Source organism: Episyrphus balteatus, chromosome 1 (assembly GCF_945859705.1).
Source record: "Episyrphus balteatus chromosome 1, idEpiBalt1.1, whole genome shotgun sequence".
Lineage (NCBI taxonomy): Eukaryota > Metazoa > Arthropoda > Insecta > Diptera > Syrphidae > Episyrphus > Episyrphus balteatus.
In genome coordinates this window covers 175,099,649-175,126,321 of record NC_079134.1, presented here as the reverse complement: position 1 = coordinate 175,126,321, position 26,673 = coordinate 175,099,649, and the positions used below count along the sequence as shown (strand labels likewise).

Sequence of the window (26,673 nt, the reverse complement as noted above, 5' to 3'; positions counted from 1 at the left end):
TCTTAAGTCAAACATAGTGCAATCATAGCCTTAAATAGGTTTTTTTTTTGGCTTTTTAGCATTTTTGCGAATTTTCAAACAAGCGGTACACTAAGAAGATATGAAAATAACACAATTTTATTTAGAGGACTTAAAGTTAAAAGTTTCAACTTAACACACTGTTAGTTTCATGTTTCTATCTTTAGTCAAATCGTAAAAAATCATAGTATAAAAAAATATTTTTTCAAAAAGCTCAAAACTTTGAACTTAAAATTTTTGCATAAGGAGTACAGCCATCGAGTTCATTTTAGATTTATTTTGTTGAAAAATATCTATATTTAATATTTGGTAAGTATAAGCTTCCTACATATAATAGCCAAGGTTCTGGAGCCAGTCAAAAACCATGAAAAATCAGCAAAATTACCAGTTTTTCAAAAATTATTTTTAATTCAGGGATAATTATTACGTAATTTTTTAATATATATTCAAAAATTACTACTCTTAAGCTTTAAAATGGCGTTTCAAACAAAAAGATATCTTTAGTAGACGCAAAGCTATAATAATATAAAAATGACCTTCTGAAAAAGTTCGAATGCGGGTAGCGGGGAAACCACGCAACTTAAAATTAAATCATCATGGATTTGCTTCCTTACAGTCCTAGAGAACATCCCTACAAAGTTTGATCAAAATCTAAAATGAGGCAGCAATTCCGATTGACGCTTGCATACGGAATGACAGTAAACGGTCCATAAAAACTGTTGTAATCGAGAGCGGTGAAATTTTTTTTTTAACTTTCTTATTTGACCCTTTTATAATGCAGCCCTATACTCTTTTTTCAGATGCATCGACTTTCCCTGGATTCCGAGGTATAAAGCTAATTTGACTCCACTACAAACGAAAAGCCAAAACTGTGAGGTTTATATTACGTTAATGTTAAAAAAAGAAGCCAAAAGTTAGATAAGAATTTTTGGACTTGTGATTATGTACTTTTTTAGCTACTTTCTTTTTCTTTGAGGAAAAGTTGAAAGTTAAAAAAAAATCAAAAGATTCAGTAAAATTGGACTAACTATTCAAAATGGCAAGGAAATAGAGAAAAATGTTTGACATCGATAGTTATAGATAATTAAAAAATATTGAAAATTTGTGGACCGAAATCGATTTTTAAGCAGTCAAAATTAGAGCGCTATAAGTCCTTTCTGTCGAAAAAAAAAGATTTGAGGTTCGTTTCTACAATAGATTGTTGGAACACGTGTCATCTATTGATTTTTAATGTTTAATAAGTAAAGGTTTTTGAGGTTTTATGGAGAAATTATATAGGTACGTGACGAAAAATTTAAGACTAGTCCCTTGATCACAATCGCGTAGCTGTTGCTGTAGATTGTAGAGCGAGTTGACAACTTTGACAATTTTTAACATAGATGCATCTTTTTACTTGCGATATAGGCACTATAATGCAAGTTTTAGATTCATAAAAATATCTAACTGGAGATAACAATCAGACTAAGACCCTTATTGCGAGTGTCGTTCAACCTTCGATGCGATAAAAGTCGATCGAATCGATAAATATCTGTTTTGGTATTGTGTAATTCCCTGGAGAAGAATTTGAAATGTTTCGCCGACAACGAATTGTTCGCCAACTAGCCCTCCCTACAAGACGAAAACAAAGCGAGCACGAACAAATTCGGCAAGCCGTTTAGTGCCAGCTTTCAAGCACTTGGACCTACATATAACATAAAATGTATCGAATTTTAAGAAATATAATCATTTCAAAAAGGGTAAAAAGAGGTAGAATGGGTAATTAGGAGGGACTTACAAATTTTATATATATTATTTAGAACTTTATAATATTGCATTTAAAGTTAGATGCTTTGTTTGCATCTTCACCCTTAAATTTTTAATTAATCGGATTTCTCCAAAAATTTTCCTTTACCTTCTCAACCTGAGCAGATAAGTCCGAAAAACGTGTTGTGTACTTACGATTTTTTTATGAAGAGGATTTTTAATAAATAAATTTCTGATCAAAATTATCGGAAATAAAAAAAAACAAAGGATTCATTTTTAGAATAATAGAATACAGGTTGGTATTGATGGATTGAATAGTCAAAATTTGGATTTTTGACAAATTGTAGGACAATTTTTTTTTTTGAAGAAAAATCCAAATTATTGTCCGAAACCTTATAACTTCGATAATAACCTGACAAAAGTATCTTAGAAGATCGTGTGAAAACTTCAAGCCGTTTTGAAAAAAAATTTTCTCACCGACTTGGAAAACACCGTTTCGAGTAAAACGCTTTTATGGTAAAAACATCTTTACTTTTAGTTTCTCCGAAACTATTTGCTGGATCAATGTGAAATTTTAGAACAGAATATTGTCCGTAAATTTCACAATTTTATTCATTACATTGAAAGTTTATTTATTTTATTACATTCAAAATATGTAAAAAAAAATTAAATTCGATTTTTTCAAGACTGTAAGAGTGGTGCTAAATGAATTAATTCTCAACCGAAATAACTCCTAATTTTATTGAACTAAGTCCCACCCACAAAATCGATTGGAGTTCATAGGTTGGCTTATAAGTCTCATGTGCAATAAGAAAATTTTTCATAAGAATAAAAATTAACAACAATATTTTTTTAGATATAATGATACCATAGTTAAACAAAAAAAACTTTCTGTTATATAATATTTATCATATAAATTTGTATAACCTTTTATTTATGAATTATGTGAATTATGATTAAGTGAAATTATACCTACATGAAAATATCTTTAAGCTGCACAACCTTCTAGCAAATTTATTAAAACTTAATGATCTTTTAGTCTTAGATAATGATTTATTTTAGTATATGAAATAATTTGTTATTAATTTATTTTTAAATTAAACTTAACATCATGCTATGCTCATGATAATTATTTGATTTAAATTCGGTCTTGAGATGAGGATTTTTTTATATCGAATTTTTAGTTACCACCAGGCGACAAAAATAATCCCACATTAATAAAAATGCATCACAACAATAATAATATAATTATAAAAATATTAAAAACAAAAATTTGGCATATTTAAATATTTATAAATTAATATACAAAATTAAAATTAATAATGTTGATACTTTTAACCAATCTGAACGAAGAATTTAAATAAAATATATAAATTTAACGTACATCTTGGTAAGCGTGTTGTTTGTTGGCAGCTGCATAGTTTTCTCATATTTCTTGGGCTAAGTTTCACACAGTGTTGCCAGAAGCTGATTTTTTTTTTAGTCCTACGCGCGTTCAATTTGTTTGTATTTTATTTTTAATAAAATCTGATTTGATGATGTAATTTACAGTGAATATCTTAGGTTTGTTCATTGCGTTAGCTTTTCGATTTAATCAGATTTTATGTGACGTCATTTTTTAACATATTTACATTTACAGATTAATGGTATGATTGGCATTTTTTTGTTTAGAAATTTCTTCATCGGGAAAGCTCTCGATTGTAGGTATATAATTATCTCTCGGTTTTTTTTTTTTGATTAATTAAAATAATAGTAGACTGCAATTTTGGATAATTTTTTGGCAATTGTTTTTTGTTTTGAAGATGTTGTCACAGACACGCATGTACGATTTTTTTTTTTACACAAAAAAGTAACAAAACAAATAAAAAAAGGAAAAAAATATTAAACGTAAAAAATAATTTTCTTTAAAATTAAGAAAAGAAATTAAGAAAAAAAAAATTATAATAAAGTATATTCACTTTTGATATTTTTTTTGTTCGTGCGCAGGAATTTGTTTTGTTTTGTTTGTTTTTTTTTTTTTTTTTTTCATTTAAAAGCTGGAAGCTACACAATTTACAGAAAAAAGCTAATTGCTACTAGGTATAAGGAAGATTTATTGGGGGCATTAAGCTACGTTCTCAACCCCGAGATCTGACGCCTGCAAAACATATTTTTAAAATAAACAAAATATATCTATAGTAATTTTAAAAATTAGATAATTAATTTTTGTATTATACACAAAACAAATAAACATGCTTCAGAAAACAAAAAAATAGAGAGAAATTTGTGTGTGTTTTTGTAATAAAAAAGGTGCAAAAGTTGTTTCACATAGAGAAAAGAGTATAATAATTAATAAAAAAAGAAAAATAACACATAATAATTTTGTATAAGAAAAGTGCAAACAATCAACTGGAGTATATTTTGTTTTGAAAATTATTTATTTAGAACTACTTGTTAGAAACACGAACACCACAAAAAATATTGCCAAAAAGTGGGTAGGTACCATTAATTTAAATTTTGTTCCAAACATTTTTTTTTTTTTTGAAGAAACGATTTTTAAAGGGGAAAACGGGGTTTGTTAATGCAAACTTAACATGCAAATAGTTTGATAAATTTTAAAACATTTACTAAAATTTTACTATCCACAGATTTTGTATAGGGTTTAATATTAATAATTTAGCCTATTTTTAATTAAATATTGTTTACGTTTGTCAATTATTACTTTTGTATATCGGGATCTAAATTTTGATAGAAAAGGTTTTTAAAGATATACCCTTTCAAGTTATGAATTTTAAAAAATAGAGATACATTCCACATTCGTGTAGTACGGATAAGGAAAGAATTTTGAAATTTGAAAATTTTCTTTAAGCGCGAGTAAAACGTTGGTTATTAAGTGATTTTATTATTTCTGTTGTCGAACTATCATTTTTAATTTTGAATTCTGGTCCAATAATCATTTGAGCTGTAAAGTATTATATCTTAATCGGTACGTAGAAGATGAATTTTGAATTTTGATAGATATTTTACAGTTTCATAAAAAAAATATTAGTTTTATATTTATTAGAAATATTTAGTGTTTATTTTGCCAAGTTTACCTTAATTTGATGCCAAAATAGTTTTATTATTTAATGTTGATTTTATTTATAATTTTGAATAAAATATCACAAAAAATATTTCATTTTGATAATTTTTACATAAAAATATAGAAACACATCTGCCAACAAAAATCCATGCAAATAAGAAATCAAAACTATTCTACGTTCAGTTGGAATAAAAGTAGGTATTATACATAGGAATAAAATATATTTTTTTTTTTATATAAAAAACAAAAAAAGTATTTTAATAAAATGAAAGAGTTTTTAAAGTGCGTTTTGAGTTGAAAGATAGTGCATTCAAATATAGATTCCGCATTATCCTTAAATAAATAGAAGTTTTAAATAAAGCCATATAATTTCCCATAAGTTGTTAGTAACAGAAGAAATTAATCTAAAAAAACTACTTTTTTTAATTAGTGCTTAAATTTGTGCATTTTATATAAGTATTTTATTTAATTGTTTTAAATATTAAATTCCCTGTTGTAATCCTTTGTTATTAAAATTAATATTTTTTTTTGTTTCATTAACTTATGCTTAGTTAGTGAAACCGACCAGTTTTCTTAGTTTTGTTTTTATTTTTTTTTTATTAAAAAGAAAATTTATTTATAAAATTATTAATATTATTGATTAACTTTAAATATAAAACAAAATTAAATTAAAATTATTGGTATGTTATAAAATAGATGATTAGTTTTAAGTTAAATTTAATTAATTAGTAAAATATTATTTAATGAAATTTACAAGGATGAATATTTTAGACGATTTCTTGTGTTACATTTTTTGTTATTAGTTTGTATTATATACAAGTATATGCGTTATATAAAACTTACCGTATATCAATAAAAAACCTTTCTATTCATTAAAATAAAATTAAAAAGGTCAGATAATTCTAGAACTCAAGGCTTCAACAGTTACGAAAACAGCAGAGACATACAATTGATAATGTAGGGGATAATGGAGGACAAATGGGACAAAATACTTTTATTTTTTTGTTTTAAATTTGATTTTTAAAAATTTATGCTCTTCACCAAATTATAATCAAATTTTTGTTCAACCACAACCTCTAAAAATCCCCAAGTAAAAAATAAAATAACAATGCAAATTTTAACCAAGTACAAAAACAAACAGAGATGATTAAGGCGACTAAAATGAGGAGAAATACAAAAAAAAAAAAAAAAAAGATGTCGATGGGTAAACAAATAAGTATATATTATATTAAAGGTTAAACAAACATTCTTATGTTTTTTATTTTTTACATTAAATCTATATGTATAATTAAACACAAAATTTACTATAAAAAAAAACATACAATGTTGGACTAAATACACACTGTCATATAGAAAAGACGTAACATACCATTAAATCTATTTTTTTTTGTTTAAATTTATTGTTAATTATAACTTTAATATAAAAAAAAAAATACTCTTCTAAAAATGGATTTTTAAATCCTTAAAATTATGAATTATTTGTATTTTTTTGTTGTTGTTTTGTTTTAATTTGAAGAGATCATTTTTGTGTATTTAATGTTATATAGTATAATATTCTTATAAAGAATATTTTTCTTGTTTTAAATTTAATTTATACAAATTAAAAAAAAAAATACTAAAAATAAACTTTTTTTCTTTTTAAAATAATTCGTGTGGTCGGTTCCACTCACCTGCATCGAAATTCAAACCGTCATTATCATAGCTACTTGAATCATTTTGATCAACAACAGTCTCCTCGGAATTTCCGATTAAATTACCTAATGAGTTAAACGATGATGGAACGTTTTTACATCCGAACCACCAATGCGCTGATGGTCGGGGGAACGGTGGATCTGCAGCATCAACCTGAAAAATAAAATAAAAATTAAGTTTTTGATGAAATCAGGTAAATGTCAGAAATTAACTGGAAAATTCAATGAAAAATTGTAATAAAACTTCTTAAGATTGAAATAACCGCAGGTTATTCAAACCTCTGACTGACGCCACTGTTGGCCTCAGTTAAATGAAACAGTAATTTTTTTGTGTAAATAATTACAACGATTACAAGAAACTTTAAGAACGGCTAGGACATCGAAGTGTTTACAAACATTTTTTAAACCCATTACAGAAGTTACGCAAGAACTAACATAGTTTCGTAATTTCAACTTTCAACCAAAATCGTGCAGCTATTTGGTGACTGAACATTAGAGTGTGTCAATGTGCTCAACTATGGAATTTTCAAATGTAATAGCTTTTAAAAGTCAAAATTAAATTCTGCGTTTACAATTTTCATTTTAATTAATATCTTTGGCTCGCTCAAAATATAGGAAGAAATCGAAGATATTTGGATTTTTATAGATTTTTTAAATATATGTTGTTTTTAATACCCGTTTGGATACAAAAAAAATTTATTAAATATTTTTAGGCTTTTAGATATGAAATAAATAATAAATGAAGGAAATAAATAATTTTTTTATATAAAATGTTTTTTTTTTTTAACAAAAAAAAAAAAAAAAAGAAAGGAATCACTTACAATATCATCTTTTTGTAAAGACCAAAAACTCCTTTTGTATTTTATGTTTTAATTAATTTTTAAACTCAAACTTAAAAAAAAAAACCATTCAAGTAGGACCTTTTTTTTTAATTTTCTGTAATCAAGCTGAAAACCAGAGATTTTAGAACAAAAAAAAATACCGTTAGTAAAACACTAACTCTTTACTACAATTTTGTTTTCAAAATTCATTTGTATCAGTCACTCTCTAAAAAATTTCAAAATCAAGATATGAACGGTTTTTTAAAACAAATGAAAAAAAAACTTCGACAACGTAGTATTATGAGTAAGGGTCATGTTGTTCTATAACACGGCTTACCTATAATAATGATAAGTTAATAAAAACTCGATTTCGAAATATAACTTTTTCAAAAACACCTATTTTTCAAAGTATTCACAAAATTCCCAAAATTACATGACTAATAGGTATGCAAAAATTTATATTTTTAAAATGATATTTGAGCGAAAAACGGGAATACGAATTTTTTTGTCCAACATTTTTTGACCGTTTTCAACAGTTTTGTATAAATATCTTTTTTATTTCGATAGCTCGATAAATTAAATTTATACAGTAAATAGGTAAAAGGCAGGACTATATTTTTACAATAACTTTAAACATTTTCACATTCAAAATTCCGAGGTATCGGTAAAAAATTACATTTTTTTTTTTCAGAATATTAAGTTTTTTTTTTTTCATTTTCAGCCGATTTGAGCGAGCCAAAGACGAACGATTTTATAAATATACGTACGTACCTATTCTTAAACCTCAGACCCTAATAAAATAAATAAAAAAATTTTTTTCCAACTTACCGAAAATGTTCTATCGTTAAACCGATAATATTTATCACCCTTAAAGAAGTATGTGTAACCATTTGTATACTGTAGCGCAGCATCAAGGTTATTTGGCAAGCCTTCCCAATTCGATATTGGTTTTGGATATGTCGCCTTAACTGGCGGCCGCTTCAATGGATCAAATCGCCAGAATTTACTTCCTTTGTAGAAGTAGATTTTTCCATTACCACCCCAAACCATAGCAGCATCCAAATGATCTGGTATACCAGTGAAGCCTTCACTAATTTCTTTCGGGTATTCACCATCAACTTGTCGCCCCGAATACCTCCAGTATTTGGTGCCTTTGAAAAAGTATGTTTTGCCATTTTTATATGTAAATGCTGCATCGATGTCACCTATAAATTTTTTTGGAGGAAGCATTTTAAAGATTTGTCCAAAGTAGTTAAAAAATGAATTCTTACCTGGAAGACCTGGCCATCCTTCTGATATATATTTGGGATATCCATCAGCCACTGAATTTTCTGTAAGTTTATAATACATTTGGCCTTTAAGGGCATACGTAAGTCCATCGTGTGAATTGAATAGTGCATCGATCTTTGGATCTTTACACAAAATTGAATCATCATGCGGTCTCGTTGGTATAACAGCTGGTTTCGATGTGGTTTTTGGTATATTTCCGCCGCCGCTACCACCTCCTTGACTTGTTTTCTTTCCATAAAGTGCTTGAATAGCCAACACATCATCTGAATCCAATTTGAAAACAGGATCAAAACCACGATAGAATGGAGCCATCAAAGCTGATCGTACATCAGAATGACTAAGTCCAAGAGAATGACCAAACTCATGAGCTGCTACTTGGAACAGATTTGTACCGCGAGGACTACCAATTGTCCAATACTCAGCATCATCAAAATGAGCATCACCTCCATAAACAGGGAAATAGGCATGAGCCAAGGTACCACCGGGGCCATCAAATGGATCTCCATCACCGTGTTCACTTTCTTCAAATCTTTAAAAAAAAAATCAATAAAACCATAAAAAAAAACCATAATTTCAAAACTTTTCATACTAAAACTTACTTAATTTCAATATGAACTGGTCCAGTCTTTTTGGCTGTAAAGCTTAGATCAGTATAATCACTCCACACATTAAAAGCTCTTGAAACTTCAGCATCAACATCAGCCTTCTTCAGTCTCTTGGGATATTTGGAGATTTTATAAGTCAATCCTTTCACACGCCAACGACTACCTTGAAGGGCATAACGTTTCGACCGATTGTCCGTGCCGAAACCAACTTTATCCCTTACACCACATCTTGGCAGTGACATATACTGCAAAGTTTCATCGTCCAATTCACCGGTAACATTCACTCCGGCAAATCCTTGAAAATCCTGAATAGCTTTGGTCCATGTGCTGGCATCTAATAGTCCACCATTGGCAGGATTTCTAGCTGCCGCTGGAAGATAGCCGAATTGTGACAGATATATCTGGAAAGAATAAGACGTACAAATTAGTCACACATGGGTCTTGAATGTGATTCTAAAAAAAATATATCATAACCATTGCTTTAGCATCGACAAGACACTTCAAAGTGCTAAAATACAAAATTAAAGAAACGAATCTTTGAATCCATAATGAAGACCTCCTCATAATCAAAATAATGAAAATTCTAATAAGCGTTATCGATCCGACGCGTTACCTGATCAATAATAGACTAAAAACCTACCAATCTGTTGGAAATGGAGACTTCTAGCAAATAATATTGGCCAATTAACATGCAATGCACATAGTCCGAATAGGCTAGCACATGTTGTCATGATTTCGTTAAAACCGACAAGGACGAATTTGATGAGATCGCAAATCAAGACAGGAAAAAAATACAATACATAGGTTTATTGGAAACTATGTACAAAAATGATGATGATTATGTTAATTGCTGATATCGAAAAAAATAAATTTTTGGCGTATGTTTTATTTGGTGATGATTGGGAATGCATAATAAATAGATATGGAATGCAATTCAGAACATGCAAGAGTGTTGTGATGGGGAAAAAAGTGATTTGGACGGACTTCAGACAGACATTGTTGCATTGATATAATTTTTTTGTACCCAAGTCGCGAAGGAGGTTATCTCTTTAATGACCCAATGTTGACTTTAATGGACTTTTGGGGATCTGTATCATGATAAATGACCGAAATAATGATTAAGCTAAAAGCTCATTGTACTATGATTTTAAACTAGTTTGTTTCTGCTTGTACAGATGTCTTGACAATCTTGAACAACTTGAAAAATACCTCAAAACAAGTGTGGAGATCTGTTGCCGATATAACCCAGCCACCAGTGTAGGAAGTACCGTAATCTCAGTTTGAAATTTCCACATGGTTGGCTTTAAAAAATTCTTAATTTTTTTGTAGGCATGGTAGAAATATTATTGATGTGTCATATTAAAGGTGAAATAATAAGCTTTCAAATGATATAAAATTTAATATAGGTTGTCATATAAAAAATGGATTTAATGGTGTTAGAAGAGAAAAAAGATTGATTTTTTTTTGCTTTTTTTCGAATTTGTTTGCAAGAAAAATGATTTTTAAGGTTTCACTTCTACCAAGTGTCAATTGCATACTTGATTTTTTTAGTATGTCCTTCAATTGATAAAAAAATGTGACATTTGATATTTAGAAAAATACAAGTAGGTACCTATGTAGTAAAAAATATAAAATATCTACATAATGTTATCTTAATATCTACAAATTCACCTACACATCTTTTGTCATGTTAATTTAAATATTTCAACACGTGAAGTTAATTGAATATCTAAATGGTTATTAGAAAATCATTCATTTAAAAATTCATCACAAAAAAAAAAAAACAAGGGATCATGTTCACGTGCACAATAAACTGCTAATAAAACGTGATAAAGATATTTCTAACAATTGCCAATAAAGCTCTTCCTATATAATTATAATTTAAAATGAAAAAGAAAAAAAAAAAAATAATAATAATGGATGGCACGTCTAAAAAACCCTATCTAATTTTTTACTGTTACTGTTTATCATTTTTCATAACAGTTCCTTGTCCTAGGGGATAGTGTCTCCACCCACTAAGTCCCTCTTCAAACGAAGCCTTGTAATCTATAGAACAAAAAAAAAATAAATATCTATAAAAAATAATATTCATTCCGTGTCAATCAATCATTTGAATGGCTTCATTTCTCTTTAAAAGCAATTCGCGTGTGTATATCCAACGTTTATGTGTTTTTTTTGTTTTATATAATTTTAATAAAAAAAAAATTGTTCAAAAAATCTTTTTACAATCCATAAAAGCTACATCACAGAATTCTGTAGCACTCGCACTCACTATACCTCAAACAGACACACACACATCAATTTTTCTCTTCCTAGTTTCGATGCGATATGATGATGATGATGATGGTGTATTCCCAAAGAGGACGACGTATGAATTTTAAATATCGATTTGCTTAGAATATCGTTATGGACATACCTACACATGAAATTATGAATCGATTAATTTTTTTTTTTATTTTTTTGTTCATGTTTCTTTTGATGAATTTATAATTTATCACCTGGCAAAAGATAGAGACGTATCTTACTGCATACGTAGGTATAAAGATAGTTCATATTTCACTCAAGTGTGATTCACCTTGCTATTGTTTTAATTTTGTTTCAGTCTTTTATGTTTTGTATAAGGAGATTTGCTAATATGGAAGGCATTTCTTATTCTTCTTTTTTTTTTTTAATGATTGTGACTTATAGGGATATTAGGTTTTTTTTTTATGATGAATACAGTTAGATTACAAATTTTATTGATAAGTTGAATAGTCTGAATATAGTTATGTGACGTAGGGATCTTCCGTAAGAGATATGAGTTTATAAGGCATGACAGAAATTAAGATATTAGAATTTTTTTGGGAAAATGAAAACAAGTAGAATCGAAAAACCAATTCTTTTTAAATAAAACTACTGGGTCAAACGAACTTGCTCCTAGAACTCAAGTTGCTAAAATTTTTAAGAGTATTTGTATAAAAACTTTGAAAATTGATTTAAAAAACAATAAAAATTCGTTTTTCAAATTAAAAAAATGATCTGAAATCAAATTGCCCTCCAAAATTAGTATGCAGTTTCATTTCTTTTATCAAGAAACATTAGAAAAAAATTTCTTAATTTAAAAATCGTTAGAGTCGTATTTAAAAAAAAATAATTTTTGTATAAATCATTTAAAAACAAAAAATTAAACAAAATTTGGATGCCATTTTGAAGAAATTACCAATCCACATCTAAACCAAAATTTCAAAAAAATTCAATGTCCGGTTTTCGAAAATTTGATTTTTCAAAAAAGGTTTATTACCTTCTTGGTAAATTGAAAAATTAAATAGGATCATTAGAAAAGACCTATAGCCCACAAAACAGAAGAATTCAAATTTCAAATTTTGTTTTAAAATCCAAAAATTTATTTTTTTTAAATTTTATTTTGGCTTATATTAAAATTATATAAATAATATAAAAATTATTTAAATTATAATAAAATTTTATACAAATTATATAAAATTTAGTTGAAATCGAATTAGTATTAGTTTCGGAGAAAATCGGATTAAAAAAAAAACGCTTCAATGGCAGGTCATTGTTGAATTGAAATGCTAACCCTTTCGAAACAATTATAAAGATTTTGAAGTTTTGAAGTATTGCTTTGAGATTAAAATTGACGACCCTAGAAACCAATTGAATCTTGGGAAATATTTTTTGTTTGTGGTCGGAATAATTCAGAAATACTAAAATTTTATCCGCGAGGTTTGATGGGACCGACAGTGGCGTATCCAGAAAAAAATTTGGGGGGGGCTGAAAAATTTTTCAAAAATTTTTGATAAGGTAAATGTACTACAAATTTGTCTCTTTTTTTATTCATCTTTGATCGAGAGAAAAGCGCTGTGCTGCGGTACTGAAAGTCGTATAGTAGCATTTTACTGCTCCCGACAACTTCGTACTATTGTCTCCTTTCACATTCAAAGTAGCTATTTTTCCAAGTTCTTGTATCCCAAACATTTTACACAAACAGCAAGGTGTAATCTTTAAAAAAAACACTTTTTCGTTCGAACTGTTTCATGTGCTGAATTCAAAACTGTTTATAGATTTACTCCTATCACGTCTAGTTTTTGAGCTATACTCATTAAGGTGGAGTGATTTTATTTTTTTTTTTTATTTTCGATTCGGCATAGTGATAAAAAGTTGCGCCATTTATAAACGAACAAAACTGTATATTTAAAATTTTTAAATAATTTCATTTTGAGGTGCCCCAAGCCCTCTGAATGCTTAAAAAGGCAACTTTTTGACCTTTAAATTAAATGGGAAAAAATAAAGTTCAGTATAGATTTTCTTTTAAATTCGTATTTAACTGAGTTTGAATCATCTAAAAAATATGTTTTACTTCACTTTTAATTGAGATTTCAATCAAAAATCTTAACAAAGGTGCGGTTAGTTGAAAATCTAGAATTCTTAAATTTCGATGTTCATTTGTTCATACTTTTCGTAAGACTTTTTTCTAAAAAATATATTAAAAAAGTCAAGTAACTTATTTTTTTCAAGTTTCACACTCAGTGAAACATGAATTAAAAAGAAAATAAATTGAACTTTATTATTAAAGGTCAAAAAGTCCCCTTTTTAAGCATTCAGAGGACTTGGGGCACCTCAAAATGAAATTATTTAAAAATTTTAAGTATACAGTTTTGTTCGTTTATAAATGGCGCAACTTTTTATTACTATGCCAATTCGAAAATAAAAAATTAAAATAAAATCGCTTCACCTTAATACTCATCACTTTTTTCGGTATAAATGCCCATATTTCCGCAATTCGACCGAAAGTGAACTGGCATCACTTTTCAATTTCACGTGAAATTGATCTTCGATCGATTTCGAAAACTTCGAAAATGCTTCGAACTGTCAAAACTGAAGGATCATCCATTTTTATTTTGTTTCTAAAGTTAAATTACTGCTACTTTGAAAATGGATACAATTTTATTGGCAACTTTACTGAAAAAAAGCAGAATTTAAAAGAAAAAATAAGAAGTCACATTTTGCGAGACTTGTAGGTAAGTGAAATGCAGAACATGGGCGATATTATTGCAAATTTTCAAAGAAAAATGAATTAGATAAAGTGTAAAGCGAATGAGGTTGCCAACACAGAGGCATGATATTCATGCCTTATGTGTTTTATGTATTTTGTATTAAATTAACAACAAATAAACATTACAAAACAATAAAAATATAAGTTTTGATAATATTTTGTCCAAAAATTGGAGATTCATTGAAAAAGATACCAAGTTCACAAGCAGAAACAAAGCGAATTGAATTCGATCAGAAAATCGAAATGAGCGAAAAAATGTAGAACTCCTAATTTCACTATCGGCAACGCAAGTGAATGCTCAAAAAGTGAAATGCAGAACGTAAAAGTCTCAAAAACTAATTTTCAATTAAATTCGTTTGATGTTTAATGCGATATATTTTTTAATAATATGTTCCTTTTTTAATATAAATCAGAAGCACAAACTGGAATTTGCTTAAATAAACTATTAGTTTGTTGACCACTAAGATATTGAGATATAAACAATTTGTATTTCCAATATCTTTGAGAAAAATATTATTTTTGAAAAAAAGTAATATACTCAAGACAATAAAATACAACGTGATGGCATAAGAAGCTTTGCTAAATTTAACGGTGATGTAATTCGACGTCAAAACAACAAACAAATTATTTGAAGAATTCTGAATTGGACTAAAATCCTGAAAATCCCAAACCTCAACGTCAACTAAGGCACTTACAACACAAACAACCATTTTATAATTTGGGGGGGGCTCGATCATTTGAGCTGCCTCTAAATCTCTACGATTTACGAAGAAGTTTCAGTTAATCATGTAGATTATGATGAAATCAGCTAAATAGTAACATTATTTTGGAGGCTGGGGGGGGCTTGAGCCCCCTGAGCCCCCCCCCTCAATACGCCACTGGGGACCGATATAAAGTTTAAAGTTTTTGATGTAGTTGATATAGTTCGACAAGAAATAGGGCCCAAAACTGCCTCCTGCAGATCGCTTATATTTAGCAACTATAAAAAGTAAGTATAAAAAGTAAAAAGTAAGTATACAACTATGTGAAAGTAAGTATAAAATGACACACGATGGCATTTTAGCATTTTAGTGGTAAGTTGTCCATTTTGTCGGTTAAGGGTAATTTTATTTAAGTTTTAGTTCCGAGTTTTTTTTTTGTCAGAAAAGATACAGTTTAATTATTTTAAATACAGTTTAATTTATTCAAATATTTACATTTTCGTTTCCCAGACATCTTTTTAGAATATTTAAAAATTCCTATTTAAAAAAATCCAAGAACAAAAAAATGTTACAAACACATGTCAAATTATTATAATCTCTTGTCATCGAACATTATTATCCAAGAGTCACGGACAAAGTTTAGTTCAAACAATTCAAGTTTGGTTGTGAAGTTGGTTACACTCAATACAAAATGATGGAAAAAAAAAAATATTTTATTATCAGGTTCATCCGTCTGTGACATGGTTTAAATTTTTACTCCTAATGATATTTTTCATCACATACCTACAACAACTGTTTTCATACATATATAATGTTCGTGCGATATTCATCTCATTTGCATGAGTTGAAATAATTGTAATTTATAAGTTTTTTTTGTTATTGTTGTAGGCATTATAATTATTTGTCAACCTCCATGTGAATGTCAAAATAAACGCACCTATTTGTATGTGTACCTTGGACTTGCACTTGACTGTCAATATTAAATGTTTCAATTGAAATATACTCTCTGTCAAATAAAAAACATAAATTACATCAACAGATTCGTGCAGTAAATGAGTTTTTTTTTTAAATAAAAAAACTGCATCTGCAACGAGGCTTATAAAGTATGTAGTTAAAAAAAATGTATTAACTTTTTGGTCATGCAATATAATTTTAAAAACACACGTGTGGGGTTAGCAGACTTATTATAAATAATTTTTTGTTTTTATAACTGAACAAGTGTTTTTAGTTGAGATGTTTTCCGGATTTTTTTTTAAATTTTTAATATGTTGCTCGTAACCTAGTATCAATTTTTCGAAAGGAAATAAGCTTAAATATCAAATATCCTCAAGTTTTCAATTTCTTAGAAAGACTTTTACTGTAGACAATAGAATTTAATTTTTATATGACTTATCAAAAATTTAAATGCTTTTAAATGAGTAAATTTTGGGAATTTTGGATGGTTTAAATTTTTTTTAAATGCTTATGAATGTTTTTTAAAGTTTTTTCTTTCATTTAGATTTTTAACAAAATTCACTAAAACTTAAAGTTTTAAATTAAAAAAAAAAAAATAATATATAAACAATATAATTCATAACTCAAAGATTTGTGATGGTGGTGTCATAAAGCACACCTCACTGACCTCATAAGATGAAATTGATTTTTTCGTTTAAAGAACACTTTATTTGTTCAAAGTTGCGTGCCACACGCCATTATGTCATATTAAAAAACTCACCCTTCTGCTACTAGAATGTAATGTATATACTCTTGAAACAACAAGCCTTTAATTAAACTGAATTGTGTGTATATACGTATGTTTTGGGTTTTTCATAATATTATAGACATCAAGTTCATAAAGTTTATGATGATGATAATGATGATGAGAATGACCCAAAAATCAATGCAAGGAAAATGCGAACAATAACCTTTTTCTTTATATTGAATAATTGAAAATCAATTTTATGGGTTTTGTCCTCAATGAATAATTGAAGAAATTTGCACACTTTAAAATGTGAAACATATTTGTTGATACACATTAATCCATACGAAATGCAGAAATGTCTAGGAAGTGTCATTGATCTATACACTTTGAGAAAATCCATCAAAATACTGTCATCTTTTCTTCCTGAGCTGTTTTACATTAATTTTTCCCTTTTAGAAAAAAAAGAAATCCTATTGCATATCGAATTCATTATATTGACAAATTAAAAGGAGGTGGAACTTAATTTTTTGCAAATCAAATTCACCTTTTTTAAATCATGAAAACATTTCCATACATATGAAAGTAAATCGTACAATAATCAAGAAAAATAAAAAATATGTAATTTAGTACAAAAGGGTGAATTTGATTTGCAAAGGACCAAATTCAATTTACATGCATAAATTTAATTAAAAAATGGTGCACTTAAATTGCAAAAATAAAAAATTGTATAAAATTCGTACAAGATTACAAAGATAACAAGATAACAAATTTAGAGTTTTACTTTAATTCTACTTTAATAGCTAAAAATCTACTCGAGATAAGGTTATTTTTATTTGTGGATAGGTTTTAAAATAATCTATACCAACCAAAGATGGTAAAAATATTCTACCAATCATATTTATTGACATAAAAAAAAACCCATAACAAACTAATTCAGACAAATTTACCATCGCAAAAAAAAATATTAAAATAAACCTAGCGAATGCCATATCAACACAGTTCATTACCCTATTTGGAAATTAAGGCCTATAACCTAAAATAAAACACCCATAAACTATTCTGTCGGCAATCAGTCGACTTCCTCACACAAAAATAACAAGTTAAAAAATAAAAAAAAAAAAAAAAAATGTGCGCGCCCCTTGTTAAGGTGTTGGCGGCATTTCGAATTGTATTTGGAAACCTACACCAAAAACCATCAGCTGATACCAATCAGAAAATTATGCAAATCGATATGGTGGTCAAGACAAGACGTCAAGAGTGGTTACAATAAAACAAAAAATTATTCAAGACATACAAATTAGTATGGACAACGTGAAACAAGAGAGTCACCTTAAAATTTCCAACAACGTTCCCAATATTCACATGATATTTGTCGTTTCAACAAATCTCCATCAGGAATAATTTAGTTAAAAAAAAAAATCCAGAAAGTTATATAACCAAATAATGTACAATGGGAATTTTGTTTTTTTGTCGGAATTAAAAAAACCAAATAAGTGTATCCGACTAAGATTTATATGACTTTTCCGTTCTTGGGTTCTTGGTAATTGATTTGTATTCTGTAGATGATTCCAAAAAAAAACGAGGTCACTCTGCATCTAACTTAACAAAAACAATTTTAGTACCAAAATCCTTTTATGAGCATTTAAAACACACGAGTTCAATGCTTAAAAAAAATGAAAAAAACTTGACCAATGTTAAGATGGTAACTTCTAAAAAAATAAGATTACAAATCTAAAACAACATAATGGTTCTTAAAACATGCCATAAAATATTTATGGCAACAGAAGACAAACAAGACAAAGTGACGTAAAACACTTGTTCGTTTTTTAAATACTCAGAATCAGAAGAGTGTTTAAAATGCAGACCGAGAATATAGCTATAAAACGAAGAACGGAATTTTGAAATTCCAGGAGAATGTCCCAAAATTTTGTGAATAAAAGAAATTCGTCTTAGTTTTACTTAAAGTAAATTAATGAGTCATTTTTTCAGAAATTCAGAGTAATTTAATGGTACCATGAAAAAGGTTGCAATAAATTCTTTGCCTGACTTCATTTTTCTTTTCTGATCTTCAAATAGCAGATACAACTTGATAAAAGGACGAAAATCCTTGTTAACAAGCAACGCCCACATGCGACATATTTGTGTTTACTTATTTCAAATTCATGTAAATATTTAACATAATTTTAACATAAAACACAATTCTGTTCTTGGTAAGATTTAACTGTTCTATTTTAGTTCATGAAACCTAATTCTTTCCAACAAACCGTTAATAACTTAAATACCAACCCCTTAACACAAAGGTTAATAGGCCACAACGAAACTATTTATTTATGAAAGTCATATCCGTCTTAACCCAACTCCATTAACCCAAACCAAACCCTTGTTGAACTTTTATGTTACATAGTAAAAAACGATTTTATTATTTCTTAAATTAAAAAACTAAACCAAAATAGGTCTAAATACCATGTAGAAGAATATATTCTTTTAATAACTTTCTAACATGTTTTGTTACAATTAAAGACCCCTCTCCGAAAATGAACTCTAATTGATTTAAATCAGTTTCAACAGGATGTTAACCTTTTACTAGAAAATAAGGACAAGAAATTTTTACTTCTTTTACGTAGAAATGTTAGAAAAAAAAGGTATCAAAGGGCAGATTATCCTTAAAATAAAGAAGAACCAAAGAAATAATTAATCAAGGTAGAATAAAAGAAAGCAAAAAAAATGAAAGAAAAAAATAACCGAACGACCAACTGGTCAAAGTGGAACACCAACCCCATAAATTCATACCACTGACGAGGTGAAGGTTGTTTCCTATACCAAAAGCCTATTTCTTCGTTTTCTTTTTGCTTCCTCGTTTGTTTTGTATTTTTTTTTTGTTTTGCTTTGGTTATGAAGAAGGAAATATACACAGACACACAAACACACTAAAAGAAGTTTGTATAAAAAGTGAGTGTTAGATTTTCTCAAATAAAAAAGTTAACACAAATTCCTTGGTAACGCTATATACATTATTGTGACCAACTCTAATTTTTTTGCAATTTTTTTTTTCAAAGGACACACTAAGACTAGTTTTGATCTCATTTAGAATTCATTAAAAATGCATGTAAACAATATTCATAAAAACCGAAACTGCAAAAAAAAAGTTCTAAACATTTTCTAAAAATGGAAATTTACATTTTCTAGCATTTGTTAACTTTTTTTCTGACATTTTAGCATTAACCTTGGCAAATCATATAATACAATTTGTTTATTTTGAGGTTTGTTAATAATTTTAATTATTTGCAAATTCTTTATCAAAAAAATATTCTTGAAGATTCCTTTTTTCGGTTAAACATTTTGACTGTGCAACTTTTTATTTTTCTCATTTTTAATGCATTAAATCAGATAAAAATGTTACAGAAAGGATGTTTATTTTAACGAAATACATATTTTTACTGTCATTTGTTTAATTTAATTTAATTAAATAAAGAATAAACATAAAAGAAACAATTGTTAAAAGCCTGATTTAATGCATTAAAAATGAGAAAAAAGAAGCTTCTACAAGCTTTTGTTTTAATATTCTAACAATTTCCCTTACATCATTTTCAAAATCATTTATTTCATTTGTTGTAAAATAAAATCTCTTACTTGAAACAAATGATTTTGTGAGTTTTTTTCCCTATAATTTCTGAAGAAAAAAATCAAAATATGGTCACCCTAATTTTAAACGAAGTCAAAAGAGTTAAACGCCTTAAGACAATAATTGTTGCCAAATGACCCTTTACAGCTGCTGACATGGTATTTAGGTATGCAGTTGTGCAATTTATTGTGGCTAAATGGCTGTGCAAGTACCTGTCGCTGTTGGATTTTATTTTCGTTACAAAAAATATTCCCATACAACAGAGGTAAACAAAAAATTTCTTAAATAAGTCTGGCATTTAAAAAAAAAAGGGAAATTATTTTGGTTGGTTTATAAAAAAAAGGTTTACAATATTTAAACCACTGATACATTTAATGAGATATTACTGAAGAGATTGCATTTATTTAAATTAGACTTAACAAATAATTTGCAGGTCAAAATGTTCTAACTTGGGTAAATCTAATAAAATGAATTGCTGTTAAGCTACTTAAATCCTCAATTCAATTCAATATCATTCCACTTGTCAATCTTTGATTTGTGTTTCTATATTTTTTTTTTAACAAAGTCTGTTTTGACCAATAAAAATAAAAAAAATAATTTTCTCATTATTGTTTAATTTTTAATGACAAACCGGAAATAATTTCAAACTGACCAGTTAAATAATAATCATTGATACACTACTTTATGTAGGTGATTAAAATGTAAAAAAAAGAAAAACTCAAACAAAACTGGATCCCCCGTTGCAAAAAATTTCATTCCATAAATTACCCATCACACTCACATCAATGTTTAACTTGCTCTTTGTATTATATTTCTTTGCGTTTTGCATCGTCTCAAAGAGTAAAAGTTGGTGACAGCCATTAACGAACAAGAAGTCGTCTCGACTACTTTCTTCCCCACTTTTTGTTTACATTTTGTGCCACCGGAATAACTAAAACATGACGTAAGATACACATGTGATTTCTTTACTTTTTAAGAGACGCAATATTTCCGACCAATTTTAGTAAAAAAAAGAAAGAAATAAAAAAATGAAAAACTAGATATCATAACCACAACCATATTTTCATACAAAGTCAATTTCTTTTTTTTTTGTTAAAAAAAAATGAGGTTAATAATATTTGAGAAAATTTGTAATTTACATGATGAGGTCAAACCAATAAAACAAAATCAAAGAAATAAACACACACACAAAAAAGTTACGTATACGCCCCCGTGCTCAGTTGAATGACCTAATAAAATATGCCGGTATTCTACTATTAGTAGGTATTTGGTTTTGTAATTTGGTATTATTATCCTTGTTTTAGTATTTCCTCCCACACAAATTGCGTTTGGAAAGTCAAATGGATACTTCATTGAGAGTCTGATGCTAACAACTGTTATTACCATACAAGTTAGAAAAAACAACAAAAAAACTTGAAACGAGTTCATGTATTATTCACTTTTCGAAATAAATAGGATGTAGGTCAGGACGAAATTCAAACCAATTAGCAGGAGTCTCACTCTTATTTGATTGGTTAACTTTTTTTTGTATTGAAACGGAAAACTAAATATTGAAATCCCTATCAGTGGGTAGTGGTTTAAGTGCGTTAATTATGCAATGAGAAGCGTTTAGTAGATAAACGAAGCAATTAGTTTTAGGAGTTTATTTTTGTTTTTAGAATAAATACTTAGTTAAATGTGTAGTGGAAAAAATCATTGAATGAAAAGCATCAAGTTATAGCTATTTTGTATGAAAATTAATTGTGATTATTTTTGGGGTTAGTATTCAAGGGATTGTTTTTTACATTTTAATTTTAAAATAATGAGTACAATTACTAATAAAAATAATGATTTGTCGATAAGGAAAATTAAATCAACAGAGAATATCAAGGTTCTTAGTTTTTTTTTTTTTAATTATTCATCATTTCCTAATTTGAAAATTTTGAAAACTCTATAAGACCTCAACTTTTTTTAACTACTTTGTTGTCTTGACATAGAAAAATAGTAAAATTTGCTGTTTTTTCCAAAAAAAAAAAAAACAAGTAAAATTATTTTGAAATACAGGAAGTAAATAAAGTAAAGGCAGATTGATAGTGATTTTCTCGTGATTCATCCTACCTACCACTCCCATAATAATTATTGACTTTAATATCATGTTTCATTCATTTTGTAAATATAGAAAAAAGAGCATTAATTTTTGCAGGCAAAAAAGTAATTAGTTTTTAACTATATAGAAAAAAATTGAATTTATTAGCTTTTCTTAATTGCGGACACATAAATAGATTTATTTTATTAAATTCCATAAGTTACAATAATTACTAAAATTTTTTTCTATGAACATAATACATTATTAACTGCAGTAATTAAAACTGTTATCTGTAATATAATAATCGATTGTTTTCAACAATTGGCAAATAATAATTCCTGTTAAAATTATTAGTTTGTGTTTTTAATAAGGGCTGTTTCACATTTAATTAGATTTGTTAGTTTAAGATTAAATCTGATTTATTGGGAATTCATTACCTCGTTAGTTTTATAATATTGATTTAATAAAGATCACGAATTGAATTAATCAATCACAAAGTTTTGTAAATTGTTTACAATAGAATTTTGTATCAGCGATTTCTCTTTTATTTTTTGTAAAGATATTCAAGAATTAAATGTTTAAATGTTAAATGATTATTTTGCTTTCTCTATTATCGTAATGTCATTCGTGATTTTTATGAAAACAATATAATTTTTATTGCGAAGAAAAATATTTGAATTGGAAAAAAAAATTGTTTTGCAAATAAAAAATTTTCTGCATTGAAAAAAAAAAAACTTAAATCAAAATGTGTGCATTAAATATTTTTTTTTTAATACTTGTCGAATTTCTGCCTTGATCCTTCTTTGTGTTATAAATATTTACTTAGGTGAATAGTGTTTTTATTTGAAATTAAAACTTAATGAAAAAAAATCTAAAAAAAATAGATTTTCGATATAAAACTTATCAAAGAGTGACAAAAAAAGAACCGAAATTCTAAATTGTCTTCTTCCTGAACGTCAAGCCTTCAGCAAACTTAATATTCTAAATTATGCCTAAACGAGCTCACGTTTCCGAAATTGTTACGTGCTTTTAAAAAAAGACAAACAAAAAACAGTATCACGTATTTTTTTTTTTGCAATCTACATACTTATCCTAGAACCATGTCTCATCGTCTTAACTGATCTGTTGACACTATGTTCTTATATCCACCTACAAAAAAGATCATTGCCAAAGATCATTGGAGACAAGTTGTACCAGCTCGCCGCCTTGCAGCAGCACGTGACTACCACACCCAATCATGAAACATTGGCGCATGCATGCTTGCATGCAATTCATGTCTCAAGTATTTTTCTAATTCCTCTATCGGATTTTGTATATATTTTTTTTAAGGTTTTGTTTATATATTTTCATTTAATCCCCGCATTTGAAGGTTAATAAATTATGAGCATGAAATCGGTATAATTCACCTGTAATAACTTTTAATGTTTTTCTACTGGCCCCAAAGTATCTATTAAGTACTCACTGTAAACTGCACCATCATTCATCAACCACCTATGCCGACGACTACGACGCCATCTATGAAGAACGACGGACGCCGCCGCCGCCACTGACGCCAGAACCTGCATTCTTTAAGTCATTTGTTTTAAGCCAAGAATTTATACCAAAGACTGTAAAATCTAGGGAGCTAGTGGCAGAAATATTATTTACTTGAACTTTATTATTTAGGCACAATTTATTCACTCTCCATTAAATTTAAAGTCGCCATTAAAAATTAAAAATCTGTTAAATCGCATACAAATTTTAAAATCTCCCACTTTTAATGGCGACTTTAAATTTAATAGAGGAAATCCGTTCAAGATAAAATATTTAAAAACGATTTTTGAAATTTCAAAACAGAAAAAAATCAAATTTTTTCAAGATTGAAAATTTATTCCGCTTCGGACAAATTTTTGATAAAACTTTAAAATGGAAAATGATAAACTAAATTGTCACCAGCTCTCTAACTTGATCGACCAGACTCAGACAGCATTGCAAGTCTCCTCTATAAAAAAAAACGCCTAACAATGCAAACAGTTCTGAAGAACAGTAGAAGCTATTCGAGATTTATTTCCTGCCATTATTTGACAGAAGGAATTAAACAAAACAAAACAAAAAATATCCAACATGATTAACCAACCACAATGTTACTTCCAATAGAACAATAGAGACTAATTGATATGTGAAGCCACGATCGGCTTAGAATTTAGCAAACGTTTTTTACTTTAAAAGTACAATTTTCTATATCTACACTTGGCGGCTTTGTCTATGACTATAGTTCTGATCAATGATCATAAGTATGGTCACTCAATGCCATTCGGACAGTCAATATTGGCATCGAACTTCACACACTAAACCTCTACTACACCCCTTCTCTCCTATTTGAGATCATGAGTAAGTTAAAAAATTGCTGCTGCTTACACTCCAAAAAAAGGGGGAAGTGCTTTTGACACGCACACACCGAATCAGCTCAAACTGTTTTTGAGTTTATGGATTTCCTTGAGTAATTTTAAGAATTTGAGTAATTTTTTTGTTATTTATTCATGAATTGTAAAATAATTATGAATTTGTTTTTGAAATGAACTTATATGAAATAAATAAAAAAAATTAATAAAATATGATTATTGAAATTATTAACTATTATTTTATTCTTTTGTTTAATATTATTTTTTGCGAGAATTTTAAATTAAAATTCACATCAGGTTAAAGGCTGTGTATGTGCGTGCGGTTTTTTGTTTTTTTTTTTTATTAAGTACATCGCGTCGCCAAGTTGATTAAACTAGGAACGATTTTGTTTTTTTTTAAGTACGTGCAATATAATTCTTGGTAGCAGTATGATATCTCACTTATGTATGTTGGTTGTGTCTACAAATATTCTATGTTTGTATGTAATAATTATAATTTTATTTTATTGATTGTAGGACAAGAGTGGAATTTTTAAATTATGTTTTTTTTTTTTTTTTTAATCAAGGTTAATTTCCGCTATTTTTTGTTTTTATTTATTTATATTTTTTTTTTCATTTTAAAATTGGTAATAAGAAAAAATTGATCTGATTTTGTTTTGATTAAAGTATTTATCAAATTTTTTTCGAATTGTTCTTAAATTTTTGAATATGAGTATCTTCTAAGGAAATTAAACCTTAAGTAGAGTAGTTAAAAATGTATGGATAAAATTGTACCATTTATCTACAGTCTAAGGAGCTGGTTTTGACAGATAAAATTGGTCCAGACGTGTGCTTAAGCTTATAATTCTCTAAATATATTTGAATGAAATTACCTCTCAAGATTTTGGTGAAATTAATATTTTATTTTTTTTTTGGCCAAAATAAACAATATTACCTTTTTCTTGATGTCTTAATTTCTCCTTAGAAATTTTTGTACAAAAACATTTAAACAAGACTAATTTTATAATTGTTAAGACAAAATTTCAAAAAAAAATATGTAGGTACATTTTGGCTTTTAAAAAACAATTTTTTGAAAAAGAATGAATAAATGTCACTGAAACAATGTTTTCATTGTCGATCAATATTTTTGAAATTTTTATATGAAAAAAAAACTATTTTTTAAGAAACGGCTCTAACGATTTTCAAAGGTTTATTGTTTATTGCTTATAAATTAATAGGGATGTGCTAAAGAGCGATTTTTAAAGACCAGCGATAGCAGTGAGCAGCATGTAAAAAGGTCAGCTATTTGAAGCTGCTATTTAATCACACTTTATATAGCAGTTAACGCAGCAAATTACTCTTTAAATTTCTTTTTGATTTGAAATATGATTATAAATATGGAATAAAAAATAAATAAAACGAAATTGATCATTTTTGATTTTTTTCAATAAAAATTAACACTTTAAATGCCTGAACCGAAACAATGATATTTCGCCGTTTCGTGGTTAACTTTTCTCTACATCTTTCTTTTTTTTCATCGTTAATCAAATCATAACATATGAAGAACAAACAGAATGCCTACAAAAAGGCAGTGAATTTATAAAGAGCCGAGAACATTTTCTAAAAAAGAGCAGTGAAATCACAAAGAACTGTGAGCAGTTTTGAAATTTTTACGAGAATTGCTCACTTTAACTGTTCTCCCTGTTCACTTAATTGCTTCTTGTTCATCATTGTAAAACACAAAAAATTGGATTAGGTTGTATTTTTTTAGGGGTTAAGGAATGAGCAGTGAGCAGCTATATTGAAGAGCAATCACAACTGTTCTCTGCTCAGTGGAAGAGCAGAGTGATTTAAAGCAGCTATCGCTATAGCAGTTTCAGCTCTATAAAATAAAACAGTTAAACAGAAAAAAAGCAGTTAAAAGTTGAAAGGTCTATTTAAATATCAATAAACTTTCTCAGGGCA

General features: G+C 27.8%; 1 protein-coding gene across 5 annotated transcripts in view; it reads right to left on the bottom strand.

The window, feature by feature from the left end:
• The window catches only part of LOC129913713 (matrix metalloproteinase-14-like), a 50,977-nt gene that overhangs the window by 1,703 nt on the left and 22,601 nt on the right, over positions 1 to 26,673 (bottom strand). For 2 of the 5 annotated variants that reach the window (XM_055992523.1, XM_055992531.1), the window contains exons 3-6: positions 9,224 to 9,630; positions 8,606 to 9,153; positions 8,163 to 8,539; positions 6,493 to 6,667 (exon numbers count right to left, since the gene is read on the bottom strand). In XM_055992523.1, the coding sequence (XP_055848498.1) occupies positions 6,493 to 6,667; positions 8,163 to 8,539; positions 8,606 to 9,153; positions 9,224 to 9,630 (1,507 nt within the window). Of the gene's footprint in view, positions 1 to 3,270; positions 3,519 to 3,749; positions 3,899 to 6,492; positions 6,668 to 8,162; positions 8,540 to 8,605; positions 9,154 to 9,223; positions 9,631 to 26,673 lie in introns of those variants that run through there. The other 3 variants (XM_055992556.1, XM_055992548.1, XM_055992539.1) reach the window with 3 other exon arrangements.